The sequence below is a fragment of the Nilaparvata lugens genome, unplaced genomic scaffold (assembly GCF_014356525.2).
Source record: "Nilaparvata lugens isolate BPH unplaced genomic scaffold, ASM1435652v1 scaffold6590, whole genome shotgun sequence".
NCBI lineage: Eukaryota > Metazoa > Arthropoda > Insecta > Hemiptera > Delphacidae > Nilaparvata > Nilaparvata lugens.
In genome coordinates, this window is record NW_024092341.1 from 1 (window position 1) to 16,442 (window position 16,442).

At 33.5% G+C, this 16,442-nt stretch overlaps 1 protein-coding gene across 1 annotated transcript; it reads left to right on the forward strand.

Moving 5' to 3' along the window:
• Positions 1-5,492: 5,492 nt before the first annotated feature.
• On the forward strand, positions 5,493-11,795 carry LOC111062794 (guanylate cyclase soluble subunit alpha-1-like). Its single transcript, XM_039445306.1, has 2 exons — positions 5,493-5,647; positions 8,130-11,795. Exons 1-2 carry the CDS (start codon positions 5,493-5,495, stop codon positions 8,311-8,313), a joined length of 339 nt encoding a protein of 112 aa, XP_039301240.1. The 3' UTR covers positions 8,314-11,795.
• Positions 11,796-16,442: the final 4,647 nt, after the last annotated feature.

Genomic DNA, 16,442 nt, shown 5'->3' on the forward strand with positions numbered 1-16,442 from the left:
ATAATAATCGTCTACACTGATATCCATCATGGCTGTAGAATCGGTACAATTACCGACTTTTTAAGTTAGATCTGACCGAGAGTGGTTTGTCTTTGGCGAGCTGCTTATCATCAGCTGATTAGCGAGCGTAAAGAAACTCTTCTGCGCATGCGCGAAGGTTAGCGAGCGAAAAAGTAGATTCTCCTCAGAAATAAGCTGTTTTACGAGGAGAATTGAGTATGTAAATTCTTTCTTTACGCGCAGTTGTAGAAAAAGATCATTAAATCAAATGGCAGAAGCCTCATCACAAATTAATAATTGTGTATTCATCAATATTTCCACTATTATATTTAGGCTGACACGCTTTCTCATTTCTTCATGTGTGAAAGAAGTACAAAATCAACGGATTCAAATTCTGCCACACCATTATCAAGTGAAGTGTCAACATTCTGTTATATACAGGTTTTTCAAATCTCCATTAGGAAAGAAATGGATGAGAAACTGCAGGAAAGGATTGTGGGAGGAGCAATACGGAAAAGGTATTTGAGAAGGATGATACAAAAAAAATAGTTGATGAAAGAGAATGGAATGTCTTAAAGGATTAGAGATTTTTATTCATGTTCATGTATGATACAATATTCACTGCCTTATACACTAGTTCACCTTGAATGACAGTATTGCTACCAAGCGGGGTAATTGGACTACCCCAACCAACATTTGTCCATTTTTTTGTAGATAATGTTGATTTATTTCATTGAAACGTTGAGTACTTGTTAAAATCATATCACTTTAGTTATTGTTCCTCATAAAATCATTCCATTTCTCTTATTTTTCAAATCATAAGCAGATTTATCCTGGGGTTAACTCTATTGCCCCACTTGGTATTCCATGTCATGCAATTTTCTGGTATATTTCATGCATCATCGGAATACATCAGATATCTATCTAATGTTCTATTTTTATTTTTTGCTAAACCTGATTCATGATGATCACTTAGAATCTAAATTAGAAAAATTGTTTCTAAAAAAATGGATTTATAACCATAATTTAATAATTTTACAACATATGCCCTACAACAATATGATAGAATGCTCAATTTTGTTTTCCTGTCATTTTTTGATTGAAAACATATTTTTCAGCAAAAGAAATTCATATTTAATTATATTAATAGCTTTTGTAATGCATTTGATCAATGAATTAACGTGAAAAAAATATAAAATAATCATATACATAATATAAATATGAAAACTATGATGAGAACATATTTTTCAACAAAGAAATTTATATTTAATTATATTAATAGCTTTTGTAATGCAGTTGATCAATGAATTAACGGGAAAGAATATAAAATAATTATATAAATCAGAAATTTTGTTGGGGTAACCCAGACATCCCACTTGGTATTTTGTGTATGTGAAGAACGTTGGTAGTAGAAGGGTTATGATGATAAAGATTGAATGCAATTTGAATAACTAAGATATAATATTGACAAGTAGCTTCAGGAATCGGTGGTGCTTCAACCAAATATAATTGTCAATTCTCTTAGAAGGATATGAAAAAGTATCCCTCCCAAAACACGAACAGATGAGAGAGAGAATAATTATCTGCCAAATAGAGAATTGCCCTGTAGTTGCCTAACTGGAGGGAAGGAATGTGAAGGGGGTAATAAGGAAAAAGTATTTTTATGTATCAAATTATTGTGATACATTCTGTGATTCATTTAGAGTATAAAATCGATAACCTTCAAAATTCAAAATTTCAAATCATCATTCTGGACCGAAAATCAAGTAACGAAGCTATGTGTGATTACATAACCTTATATTTTGGACAACATTAACATTTTATCAAAATTTTTGGAGAGGAATAGTACAGGCTCAGCCTAGTTTTTCCTCCAATGTCATAATTGTATTATGATTATAGTATTTTATACAATAAATAAATTCTAGATGGATAATACAACATCAATAGTTGATGAATGAGGTTGGAATGACTCAAAGGATGAAGAGAAATTGTATCTGCCAAAGAGAGAATTGTCATAGCCTACAATGTAATTGGGCCCATTGGGGTGCAATGTGAAGACATGTAATAATAGTAGACGGGCTAGTAGGCCTACACGTCGGTTGACATCACCCAATCCCTTCACGTAGAATTTGTGATTAATGACCAGAGAGTCTGTTGAAGGCTACATCTCCAGCATCACCTGCTGACGCTGGCATAATTCCGACATCATTCATTCCACACCACCCTGTAGTCTATCATCATTTACCACTTCTCATCACTTCCTAATCCCCTATTTGCCTTCACTCATTTTTCTTCATGACCCTCTTCTGATATTCTTACTTTTAACATTTTCTTCAAACCCATTTTTCTTCGGTTTATTCTCTTAAAAAAATTACAACTAGTTCATCATGAGAGTCATCATCATCATCATCATTATCATTGCCCTGATCTGAAAGCTCTCATTCTCCTACTATTCCCCCATCACTTTCTTCTTCTTCTTGTCCTTCTTCTTCTTGTCCTTCTTCTTCTTATTCTTCTACCCCATTCTTTATCTTATTTTTCTTCTCCTTTCTCTTACGCTTCACCTTCTTCTTTTCCTACTCTTTTCCTCTCCTTATCATTATTCTACTCTTTATCATTCTCCTTCCTTTCCTTCTGTTTCAGCTCTTTTCCCTCCTCTCTCTTCTTTTTCCTATTCTTCTTCTTCTTCTCCTTCTTCTTCCACTCCTCAACTTCACCTTCTTCTCCATCTTCTTCTGCTTCTTTTACTACGTCTCCCCCTTTTGCTTCTTCTCTTCTACTCATTCCTCTTCTTATTCTTCTTCACATCATTTGCTTCTTTTACTGCTTCACCCCCTTCTGCGTTTTCACTCCTACTCCATCTCCTTCTAATGCTCCTCCTTTCCTTCTCTTTATCCTTCTCCTTCTTCTTCTTCTCATCATTTGCTTCTTTTACTGTTACTGTTTCTCCCCTTCTGCGTTTTCACTCCTACTCCATCTCCTTCTAATGCTCCTCCTTTCTTTCCCTTTATCCTTCTCCTTCCTCTCTTTTTCTTCTTTTTCGTATTCTTCTTCTTCTTTTTCGTCTTCTTCTTATTCTTCTCTTCTTTTTCTTCTTCCTTCTTCTTCTTCCTTCTTCTTCTTCTCCTCCTCCTCCTCATCCTTCTCCTTCTTCTCCTCCTCCTACTCAACCTCATCCTCGTCCTTTTTCTTCTTCATCATCTTCTTCTCTGAGCTCCATCTTTGTATTTGTCCTGATTCTTAATGGTTGATAAATATGCGCCTGGTATCTATCAAAATAACTTTTCTGGTAGCAAATTAATAGAGGACCAGGTAGGCTGAGTCCTGAATACAACTCGTCCTACCAAACAATAGGTAATGCGAATAATTGCAAAATCAAGTAGTGAATAATTGTTATTTTCATTGTTGAATTAATTGTGATGTACGTTTCAAAATACATAAGTTGAATGTGATGCCAATTGTCAAGACTTTCAAATTGTAAAGAAACAAATTCAAAAAATAAAATTATTTTGTATTCAAAATTTTGAATATTATTCAATGTCCTGAAATGACAACTCTTTGATTGCCTTTGTAGGCACAGCTCAATAAGATAAATCTATATAAGTAAATGAACAATAGCAGTATGAATGATAATGAGAATGAAAAATAGATAGATGAATGAATAGAATGGATGATATTACAAATTTATGATGAATATACAATTACTCAACCTGAGTATCTTGAGGATGTCGAAAGCTGTCGAAGATTGTAGGCATTTGTAAGAAATGCTCCGGCAATGGAAATCATTATCACCATACCGGCCAGAGAGTGGGAGGGTATATGTAACCCCAAAGTGGAATGCTAAATTGCACAGTCGACCAGTGAGTGGGAGGGTATATGGAACCCCAAAGTGGATGCAATTTCGACTGTCAATAGAGACTGCAGACCTTTATCGTAGATTCGATCGTAGGTAGAATGTAGAACAGATTCGGTAGCAGATTGATTCGAGAGATGTAGAGAGATTGATTGAGTTTCCCAAAATCCAAACTGTGGACAGAGGAAAGAAAATACCCTACGGTAAGAAAAATTGTTGACTGTAGCAACAGCGCTCTGAACTACACAGAGTTCAGAGTACAAAGAGTTTGAAAACAAGAATATGAATAAAGATTTGTAGAAACATCAAGCAATCTTGATGATCTTGGATTTTTGCAGAAATGCAATGGAATCAAAAGCTAAATTGACATTTTTTTAAAAAAGATTGAAATAGATGAACAATGTAAATTGGAAAGAGCTTTGAACTAAATTCTAAAATTGAGTTCAGAAAAGCATGTTCAAATGGAAAGTGAGGTTACACCTACCAGAAGTTTGAGATTCAAACACAATCCGTGAAGACATACAAGTTGTTTGATTGAATTAGGCCAATATTTATCGCAAATCGCAAATATGCCAATGAAACATGAAAGTACTGAATATTCAGCTGGAATAAATTCAAATTCGAAAATTGAAAACAAGAGCTGGCCAATTCCCACATTCCGGAATCGAGTTGAAACAAAAAAGCAGCACACCAGCGCCACACAAGCCGAGTGGAGCAAAACCTACCTACAACGATTTCCGCAAGTGAGAAATGCAAGAATAAAGATACAAAACACAAATATTATTCAAAAGCAAGTGAAAAAGGGCAAATTTGAAATTAATCAAATAATACTAGACAACAAATTGAAATTATTACAAAGATACAAATATTGAAAACAATGCAGACTAAATCTGCCAAACGTTGGCTATACTGGCAACGCGCTAAGTTCAAAGATCAAAGATGATGCAAATTGAGTTTTAACAATGGTATTCTTATTCTACGAGGAATAATTCAATAACGAATAACTTTCTTCTGAGGTGTGGGGAATAACTTGAAAGAAACAGACACGAGAAGACTACGATACAATAATTACAGTACTATAACGAAAATTATTGTTCTTTCACTATAATAATATTAAAATATTATTCTATACCACAGAATTAAAAGATGGTTGAGTAGGTGAATGGTTGAAGAACAAGATTCAATAGTTGATTATTTGTTTTATTGATTGATTGTTTGATTGACACTTCAACCACCTAGCACCAAAACTCCACAATTTACTTCCTGTACACATCAAGATAATAGAAGACTCGAGAAAATTTAATTGTGCCGTGAAAAACTTGATCACAACAACTGGAAGACATAATATAGAAAACATAATTTCGAACAATATGTGAGCTCACTTACCCAATGTATTTGCACCCCCACTCTCAATTTAATTGTATTACTACTACACCTGCTCTAGAACATGGTTTCCCATAGTTGAGTAGGTTAATTTCCGGAAAATGCAATTTATCTATATTTGTAGTAAATTTCATATAATGTATTTTAATATTATGTACATTTTATTGATTAGATTGTTTATTTGTATATTAATATAAATTTTTTTCTGTATTGAATTGATTGACTGATTCATTGATTGACTGATTGATTGTTTTAGATGCGCATAGGCCTGCACTCTGGCACAGTGCTATCAGCCGTGGTGGGCATCAAGATGCCTCGCTACTGCTTGTTCGGACACAATGTCACCATCGCCAACAAATTCGAGTCAGAGAGCGAACCTCTCAAAGTAAACATCAGTCCCACCACATACGAGTCAGTATTTATTCCATGGTTAATGATAATCTATAAAGGAAAGAATCGGCTTATACATGTAGAAGATGGGAAATTCACGAATGACGCATCATCATGTCTGAACTACTGAACTGATCAAATTCAAATCTGGCAAAGGCAAAGTTCTTAATTTACCGAGATCGTTACAAGACTATATTCAATCCTTCAAGATTTCATTATTTATTTATAAATTTATCAGGTTAGCAAAAACAATACAACGATCTGAAAAGGAAAACAGGCTATTGCCACAAACTTCTTCAATTCAAATCTGGCAAAGGCAAAGTTCTTAATTAACCGAGGATGGTTACAGGACTATATTCAATCCTTCAAGATTTCATTATTTATTTATATATTTATCAGGTTAGCAAAAACAATACAACGATCTGAAAAGAAAAACAGTTATTGCCACAAACTTCTTCAATTCAAATCTGGCAAAGGCAAGTTCTTAATTTACCGAGGATGGTTACAGGACTATATTCAATCCTTCAAGATTTCATTATTTATTTATTTATCAGGTTAGCAAAACCAATACAACGATCTGAAAAGAAAAACAGACTATTGCCACAAGCTTCTTCAATATCCTAATTTAGTTTTAAATCGTCCAATATTATACATAGGTTATGTCTATTTCAATTTCCACACCAAATCACAATCTGGAAATATAACTTAGAATAAAACAAACAGTTTTAAATTTGGATAAATGTGTAATAAAACTTTCGTAAAAACATGAAACAAACTCTAAATTATTCACAAAATAAAGAATAAAGCCACTTATCTTTGAGCTCGAAAATATCACGTTCACCACATATACATAACAGCTCTACATTACCTCAAGTTTCAATTGTTTACCTCAAGTTTCAAATTTAACCTCAAGTTTTAAGTTTTACCTCAAGTTTTTAATTGGACCCTTGTGGAGCCCGGGTTATCTGCTAGTTGATAATACTGATAAGTATTCAACCAATGAACATGCATTGTCCAAAAAAATTTGGTTTAGCAAACATTTTCACATGCAAAATACCTGAATATTATAGTTTCTCATCTCATATTATACCGATCTCGGCTTAAACGGATACAGGTCAGTAGTTGGTTTAAACCTGTAATTATACACGTTATATTAATTGCAATCATGCCTTCTTGTCATAGTACACAAGCGTTTCACAATCTTTATTCTTTATTGATTCACACAATAAGTACATCATCAAAATGATAGGGAGAGAAAGAATAAGGTAACCTTGTGCTATTCCTCATCCAAATGTAGATAATCTAATGTGGGATGATATATCATACCAACAATTCATATTTCTAGAGTGATCGCTATTTCTAAACAGTTTCTATGGTATCAAACATGTTTATGAGATGTGCTTTCGACGTTTCATTATGCTTCTCCTAGCTTGCTGTAGCCGTCCTATCTTCCAATGCTAAATCTATGCTACGCTGGTCTGGAATGAAGACGGATTGATTAACATTGGGAGATAGCACGGCTGCGTCTTCCGAAGATGTATTTCTAGCTACCACGCTACGCGAGGTGTGAAGAGGAGAAGCATAATGAAACGTCGAAAGTACATATCATAAGTGTGAAGAGTCGTCAACTGTTTTTCATGTTTCAACTGTTAACTGTATTTCACACATTCGCGGTTTGAGGGTCACTTCAGCCCCTAAAATTTTCTCATTCAAATCGGTTTTGAGACCCACAAGCACCCCTCAGACAAGAGTTTTTCTCTCGGGTTCTGATGCCATCTAGGCCCCTCATTTACTATTGTTTCTTATGTACATACGAAATAGCATAACCCAACGAGCTAGGATCTGCAGTTAACCCAGGAAATTTCTAAAATTTGAGTTTTTTGTGTGAGTTTTAATTTTCCTAATAAAATTTGACCATAATCAACTCAACTATCAATTAATTAATAATAAATTAGTTTTAGTGTATTTCATTTTACGATTATTATACGATAATAATGTTAGATTGGCAACAGTGACTTCTAGAATTGTATTCTCCAGCTGTTTTTATTGAGGTTATGTGTCATAATGAATAAGACCAAGTGATCTGCTTGCATAGTTACACGTCTACAGTTTTCTAGGCCAGTACAAAAAGTTTCATGTCTCATGAGTGTTTTATCTACTCGTAAGTGACAAAGGAGTGTCAATGTTGTAGTGTTGTTGTAGTTCCTCGTGAGTGAGGAGTGAAAATAAACGTAGAAGAATACAAAATTTTGGACATTGTTTTCTTTCGGGTTATAAGTTCATAAATGGACTCGGCATTTTTTTCATTTTTCTGATTGTTTTTTAATACTTTTTATGGAATAAATCATTATTAAAGTTCTATTTATGAGTATAATCATGAATTACATTGTAACCCATTTGAATGGAAAAAGTTGAGGGGCTGAAGTGACCCTTAAAACCGCGAACGTGTTTTAACTGTTCAACTGTTTTTTTAACTGTTTCTCGTTTATTTTGCCTTTTTCAGACACCTGAAAAACGTGAAAGGCTTCACGTTTGAGGCGCGACCCAAAAGCTGTCTACCCAAAGACTTTCCCTCCAATATCCCGGGCACTTGTCACTTTCTGTTGGGCTACCAACACCCAGGACTGTCTCCCGATCAACCCCTCGATCAACATGTGTTAGCCGGCATGTCCGCCATAACTACGTAAGAAACTTTGCAAACCTCGTGCTGAAATAAACCATAGAGCGTCTCGGAAAATTGTAATTGGTGATCAGAGTATGAAACCAAAACACAATATTATGTTTTTTCTACAGGTGATGTTTTATTTCCAGACAAAACCCAGTATAAAATGAAACATTACTACAGTAAAACTCCAATTATCCTAATCATTTGGGAGTGGACTTGACCATTCAAGCCATTCGGTTAATAGAATATTTTAATAATCTATGCTTTCATAAAAAATGGGAAATTTAGGGAAAATACCTCATTAAATAATATGGTATTCTAGTATTAGGACTATTGTCCTTATCAGTTAGAATTGGAACCGTTTTGGGCGTAAGCCTGTACTCTTCTGAAAGTTGTGTAATTTTGAATGATTAAATGATTATTTACATAAATTATAACGGTCGACTACTTTACTGCATAAATAAAACTTCTCCAAAATAGTGTTTATGCTTTTTGAACATTTCTGAAATTCACGGGTATCTCGACTATTTTCTTTTGAAAGGTAATCGGTGATTCGGATAATCGGCTATTTGGATAATCATAGTTCGGATAATTGAAGTTCTCCTCTAGGAAGAACAAAATTATTGTGTTTTTATTTTATCATGAAGAATTGTACGAATATGATGTTCAATCAAATCAGAGTATTGTGAAAAGCATATTAGTGAAACTTGTGGTCTCATTGCGGATAATGATCAACATAGAAGATCATGAATGATTGTGAAACTCGTAGAAATTACAATCTATTATGCATTTGATTAAAAGGTTTGTGAAATAACCTTGACCTTGAAACTTGACCTTGAATGACCTTGAACTTCGCAAACTACTACTGTCCGCTTCCCAGAGGTCACCTCTAATAATGTAATGACTGTGTTGACTATAAGAATAAGCTCCTTTGTGAAGTATTACAACTTTGTCTACTGCAAAAAATGCATAACGTAGTATGTAATGTACGTAATTATAATGTGTGCTGTGTAAGAGATTGTACAATATATGGTAAATTGTTCCATAATAATGAGATCTCCTATTCAATTATAAGATTCTTCGTTGATTTGTGATATTGATACAAATTGAATTTCATTTCTATTATTGCATCAATGTTATATTTATAAGCCTTCACCTTCATTCATTGAATATAGCTTTCAACTAGTTCTATAGATCTGATGAATTTCATTTGAAGATAATGTTTTAATTTTTATAAAATCATAATTCTCTGTTATCCAAATTGATCTCTAGTCTATAATCTATTACATATTACATTCCTCAATTCGTAAAAGAAATCCCTACAATATTAATATCATAATAGTTTTGATTATTGTTATATAATACATGATTTATTGATCACAATATTCATTTGTCACAATATCTGTACTAACCTTTTCTGGATTGATTTCAATAAAAAATATGGAATTGAATAGTAATAGCTAAGCCTGTTTTTCATTTATAATCATTTTATAGATATGTGTTCAATCTATGAATCAATAAATACTCTTTTATAATGTTCATCATCAACTCCATTGAGAAAAATGTATGTTTACATCAATATCACTCTTTCATTATACTGGAATATCATTTGACAATGATCAACTTATCACGATATTTTTCTACATCTTGAAAACCACCTGTTTCTCAACCTGCCAAGTTTGAGTGTCATCAACTAAGAATTTGTTGAAACACTGTATAATATGATGCTATACTGTGTGAGTTTCAGTTCAAGAATTGAGTTAATTATTAGAGAAGTTAATTCATCAACTAGCTCGTTTTAGTACTATACCAGTCTATTCACAATCAGTAGTGTAATAATTATAGAATCTACTACATTATTTTTCTTTCAGTTAATTGTGTTGACAGTTATTAACTTCTACTGTAACTATCGCGACCAAGCTCTCATTTGTTAGACTAACACGTTTTTAAACGTTGAAATAAAGTAAAGCAATTTCTAAACTGTTGATAGACGTAACACGTAGGTTTAACTGTAAGAATACTTGAGCCAACTAATCACCCAAAGCCTTCTAATCTTAGTCAGTGTTAAGGTTGTACTATATGGAACTTCACAACATTAATATTGTACAAATTGAGAATTGTACAATTAAACTTGTACAAACTGAAAATTATACAATTGAGACTTGTACAAACTAAGAATTGTACAATTAACATTTGTACAAATTGAAAATTGTACAATTAAACTTGTACAAACTAGAATTGTACAATTAAGACTTGTACAAACTAAGAATTGTACAATTAACATTTGTACAAATTGAGAATTGTACAATTAAACTTGTACAAACTAAGAATTGTACAATTAAGACTTGTACAAACAAAGAATTGTACAATGAGGACTTGTACAAACTAAGAATTGTACAATCCGTGTACAAAGTCGGTGATTGTACAATACAGATCCTACTTCTACACTCATTCTTGAAAGCTTCAAATAGATTCTAGGAAATCGATTAGAGAATAATTGTAAAACTGCAATAATTTATTGAAAGAAAATCAGTTACCAGATGAATTTTTGTTTTTTTCTCAAATTTTCCTTTCAAAACATTCACTTCAAGACTATGGTTGAGTGGAAGAGAGGATTTTAAAGTCCTAACTCCGTCTAATACAGATTTTTTTCAATTAAATATAATTTAATTTCATGTACTCCATGTTATGACTATTGTACTTTTCTCACTTGAGATGATTTTATTTGTATTGTTCTCAAATTTTCTTCTCATAGAGGAGTTACAAAATTATTTACCATAATTATTTGCTTGGTTGCAATTCATCGCAATCCCAAAAGACCTAGTGGAATCTATCCATAATTGAGCCAAAAATCTTTTGATAGTATTATAGTCTCCAATCAGAACCAATCAGATTAGCCTATCCTTTAAACCGTTCCTAAAGTCTCATTGTTGTTTCAAATTATACATATTCTATTGTTGATAAGTCTTTCTATTATTGTGAACTCAAATTGTATGTGTGTTGAATCCTAATTGCTATTGATATATATTGATAACGAACTGTTAAATTCTTTCTACCTTGAAAATTCAATGATTGAATAAAATCAAACATTTCGAATTAAACATTATATTGTGTATAATAAAAATATTTGGTGTATTCCTTGATTTGATTGTTAAATGGATGTTTTTGTAATTTTTAAAATTTGTGTGTTTTTATATATTATACGTGTAATCGATGTGAAAGATTTTATGAAATGTTGTCTCCAACTATCACGTGGAAAATGATCTCCTATTGTCTAAGTAATTGTTGATAATAAATTCTTGTTGACATTCTATTGAAGTAATTCTACTGATAATTGACAAGTTCCAATCGTTAATAGGAATTTGTTTGATACCTATCTGTTAGTTTTATCCGTAATTTATTGTATTTGTTGTTTAAAGGAGTGTGCATTTTTGTATGTTTTGTCAACCACTCTTGTCTCACAATTGTTTATTGCATACTTTGTGAAAACTCATTAAAAACGTCTTGAGAGTAGAAAGTGTTATTGATTTCCTTGGATTATTTATTTTCGTACTACAATAATCAATTCATTGAAGTAAACACATTAATACTCTTGTCTTGAGAGTATTAAGTGTTATTGATTTAATTCTTCATATGTAGAAGCAAATCATACAATGATTAAAAGCTTGAGTAGCTAATATTATTCAAATTGAGATCCTGCTACACAGAGATATGAGATCTTTAATCTGCTTAAAATGTAACAATATCTATTCCTATACAATTTCAATAAAATAAATGAGAAGAAGCCGGAGCGCGAAGCGCGGAGGCTGCTAACCCACCCCACTGGGGGGGGGGGCAGGGGGCGAAGCCCCCTGCCGAGCGCGAAGCGCTTGTAAATAAGAAGACTGGGAAATTGTCAAAAACCACAAATTTTATTGATAGTTAGAAAGACCGGTTTCGGTTGTTACACCATTGTCAATCTGTGATGAAAAAGAATTTCAATAAACATACATTTTTCCCAGAAAGCGATCTAAAATATAAATTGATATGGGATCCTACAGAATCGTTGGTCATTCTCTTTGATACCGGGCCCTCACACAGTGTTTTGAAATGCTTGAAAGAGTTGCTGTTGTAATTTTTACAACTTACTTTACTTTGAGAAAAGTAGTGAATAAAGCACGAGAAGGAAAACATGAAGAAGAGCAGAGACAATAATGAGTGAAAACAAGGATGGAAGAAGAAGAAGAAGAAGAAGTGGAAGAAAAGGTATAAAAAGAAAAACTGTTGGAAGGAGAAAGTTGGGAGAACTTAATCATAGGAAGTGAAAGACAAGACGTGCATCAGGAGGATACTGTTAAGAAGAAACTGATATACTCTCGCACGAAATGAGAGCAAATTACAAAGAAGTGATATAAGAACACTGTCCGAAAATAAGGGAGACAAGATGCACGCTGAGCGAGAGAGATATGAAAAGAAGAGAGAAGGTGAGCAAGAGAGAGTGAGATCGATAGAGCGGTGTGGAAGAGTAGGAAAGAAGGTGAGAACAATGTGGAGTGTAGTAAGTTGATTGAAGATGGTGAGAAAGGAGAAACAAAGAGAAGGATAGAATCAGGTGGGACAAGGAAGAAAAGGGGAAGAAGGAAGACGATGTGGATGAGAAAGAGGAGGGGGAGGAGGAGGACGAGAAGGAGGAAAAGGACAAGAAGAAAGACTATAATGACCAGGAGTAGGAGGAGTAGGAGGAAGTGGAGGAGCAGGAGGAGGAGGACGATAAGGAGGAAAGGAGAATAAGAAAGACGATGAGGAGGAGGAGGAGGAGGAGAAGAACAGGAAGAGAAGAAGAAGAAGAAGAAGAAGAAGAAGAAGAAGAAGAAGAAGAAGAAGAAAATAGGGTTGATGAGAGGAGGCAAAATCTCAGTAGAGAGAAGATGGGTATTACAGTTGCCGATGTAAGATCACGGAAACCACTTATCTCTGGGGCGTATTTTCCCCACCCACCCTCTTACCCACCACCCTACTGGATCTTATGCAACAGTCGTAAACAACGACAAAGAAAGAAGTTTCCAATTCCACCCAACTCCAGTATGGAGTTGAAAAGAGAGTGAGAGAGAGAGGATGATGGTCAAACTTCTGATGAGCGGCGATCCAACGGAAGCAGTTTCAAGGTGAATATTCTTCAAAATCCAACTCGAATTTGGGTTTCTAAATAGGTCACGGATCAAATTCATTGTAAAATTTCTGTTGAGATAATCTACTATTCAATAGGAACATATCAATAAATTGATTAATTAATTAATTCAACTCGATATTATTGAATTAAATTGGAGGATTCATCTCTCATCATCTCATGTGAAAAAATGGTATGCATTCTTCTATAGATTAGAAAATCTATTGAAGAATTTGACACCATTATTATGATTGTATTGATAGTATTTAATTTCATCGACATTTTGTTGTTCAATATCAGGTTTCTTTCTTCCACAGCCACAGTGGACCTTGGCATAGTACACCGCGTTATAGTATATTCTCCATTATAGTACCATAGAAAAAAATAGCGTTAGTAGATATCCCATGAGGGCGTTTATGACGCAACTTTTACTGTTAAATCAAGCCAATTACTGTCGATTTTCACTGTTTTGGCTGGATGAGAGTGTACAAACGGCACAATATGGGAGACTACCAGCGTCACACTGCTTCACGGGATAGAACTATGTGGACTGTGGGCTTGATATAACAGTAAATGTTACGACATAAACGCCCTATACCATGGGATATCTACTTATGCTATTGTTTCTCTATGATAGTACCTACAGTCGACAGTGTCTTGAAACGTCCATATAGCTTCAACCTCCATTTAGTACACCCCGATTTGGTACAGAGTACATTTTTTCAAGGTCTTTTGAGATGTTTACTATATCTAGATTTCACTGTGGAGCATGAAATCCTGATATTGAACAACGAAATGTAGATGAAATGAGAATACTATAGATCCATTGTAATGATGTCAAATTCTGCAATAGATTTTCTTATCTAAAGTGGAATCCATATAATTTTATTCTCATGAGATGATGAGAGATGAATCCTCCAATTTAATTCAATTAATATCGAATCAAAATTTGAAATAGATTTCAAATTGAATTGATATTAGAAATAAACCATGAACTTTGAGTATCAGGTATGCATGAAATTCATGAGTGACTTCTCTTACAGAACAAATACTATGGAACAGTGGCTTACCTCCAGTATTGAATATTGAATAGTTGGCATAGTTTCGTAGCAGCATTTTATTGGAAATCGTAACAATTTTTTTCGTTGAGCTTCATCTCGTGAATATTTCTGAATTGAATATGTGGGGCATATTCAATCGATACTAGTAAATGTTTGGGCCAGTCTACTGGCATCGCATCAGCCACTGGCATCATGTAAACACTACTAGTCTCTCTGATGCAAGTGACAAACTTCCTGCATCCAAGTTAGTAATATTGTGTCTACTAGATTCTACATGTCAAGACAATCGATATTAGTAAATGTTTGGGCCAGTCTACTGGCATCGCATCAGCCACTGGCATCATGTAAACACTACTAATCTATCTGATGCAAGTGACAAACTTCCTGCATCCAAGTTAGTAATATTGTGTCTACTAGATTCTACATGTCAAGACAATCGATATTAGTAAATGTTTGGGCCAGTCTACTGGCATCGCATCAGCCACTGGCATCATGTAAACACTACTAGTCCCTCTGATGCAAGTGACAAATTTCCTACATACAAGCTAGTAATTGTGTCTACTAGATTCTACATGTCAAGACAAAGTTCATAACAAGCGCTGATCAATTAGCATAACTTGTGAATTATGTTAACAAAACGAGTACAGATACTACTATAGCAAGAATTATCTAGCTTATGGTTTTCATTGATGCCGTAAATGTTAATTGAGACAACTATAACGTAGACTTGTTGCAGGCCTTGAACCACTGTTCACAAGATAAGAAAATAATGTTCAAAAAATTAAAATCAAATGAACAATTGATTATTGATTGTTATTCATAAAACACTACATTATACTATAAGGAGTAGTATTATAGTATGTAGTGAAATAAGGAATAATAATTTCAAAATAGTTCATAGTATATGAGAGCTAGGCTGAGAGTATCGGATTCATTGTATTTTCTCTATTTTAGAAAACATAAAAAGTACAATGAGGCTGTGTAAAGGCTTAAAATAAACTTTCTACTGGTGAAACTTTTCAAAGTAATTCAATTTGTATACTATCAAGCTATATCGAAATGAAAAAGTTTTCTCAGGAAAACATTTTTTTTCCGATCATTACTTTTTGAGATATGAACGCCTAAAGTTCAAATTTTTGGGACAGAACATTTCAAGTTTGGTAAGAGATAAATCCATGAGATTCAGAGGCTAGATTTCATATGGTATTGTTGATCTAGTAAAACAAAACTTTTCTGAAAATATCCATTTTTGAAAATGTTATTCAATTTACTAAAAATGCCCAAAAATAACTTTTAGTTGGTAAATGAATAACTTTCTCAAAATTTATATTTTCAGAAAAGTCTTGTTTTACTAGATCAACAATACCATGAAGAATCTATCCTCTAAATCTCTTGGATTTGTCTTTTACCGAATAATGATCGAAAAAAAATGTTTTCCTGAGAAAACTTTTTCATTTTGATAGCTTGATAGTATACAAATCGAAAAACTTTGAAAAGTATCACCAGTAGAAAGTTAATTTTTAGCCTTTGCACAGCCTTCAGAAATCAGAGATACTACTATATCCAGTCTCAAATCTCTTCAACTGTCACTCTGTTGTACTTCAATTCATTCTGTATTGTATCACATCATGTACCTTTCTTTAATAATTAACACTCTCCATCCATGACGATATTATTATGTTTCAGTTACAGTATTCATAGTTTCTCCATTATGAACATGGTTCAGATAGCACTATCTATGAACCAGATTGAAGGATCGTATTGGTCATCATGAATTTATAGTTCAAAACTTTGTTATAATAATAAAATATTGGGCAACTCCACTTCAATTTACCTCCCACACCTAAACAAACCAATCTAAACTCAATACGATATTGTTGACATTTGCTGAAACTAATAACCGAACATGAGTGTATCACTCCAGTTAAACACACATCGCATGTT

Coding starts and splice junctions, on each gene's coding strand:
- LOC111062794 (XM_039445306.1), top strand. CDS start 5,493: ATGCGCATAGGCCTGCACTCTGGCACAGTGCTATCAGCCGTGGTGGGC. Junction 5,648..8,129: donor ATCAGTCCCACCACATACGA/GTCAGTATTTAT, acceptor TGCCTTTTTCAG/ACACCTGAAAAACGTGAAAG.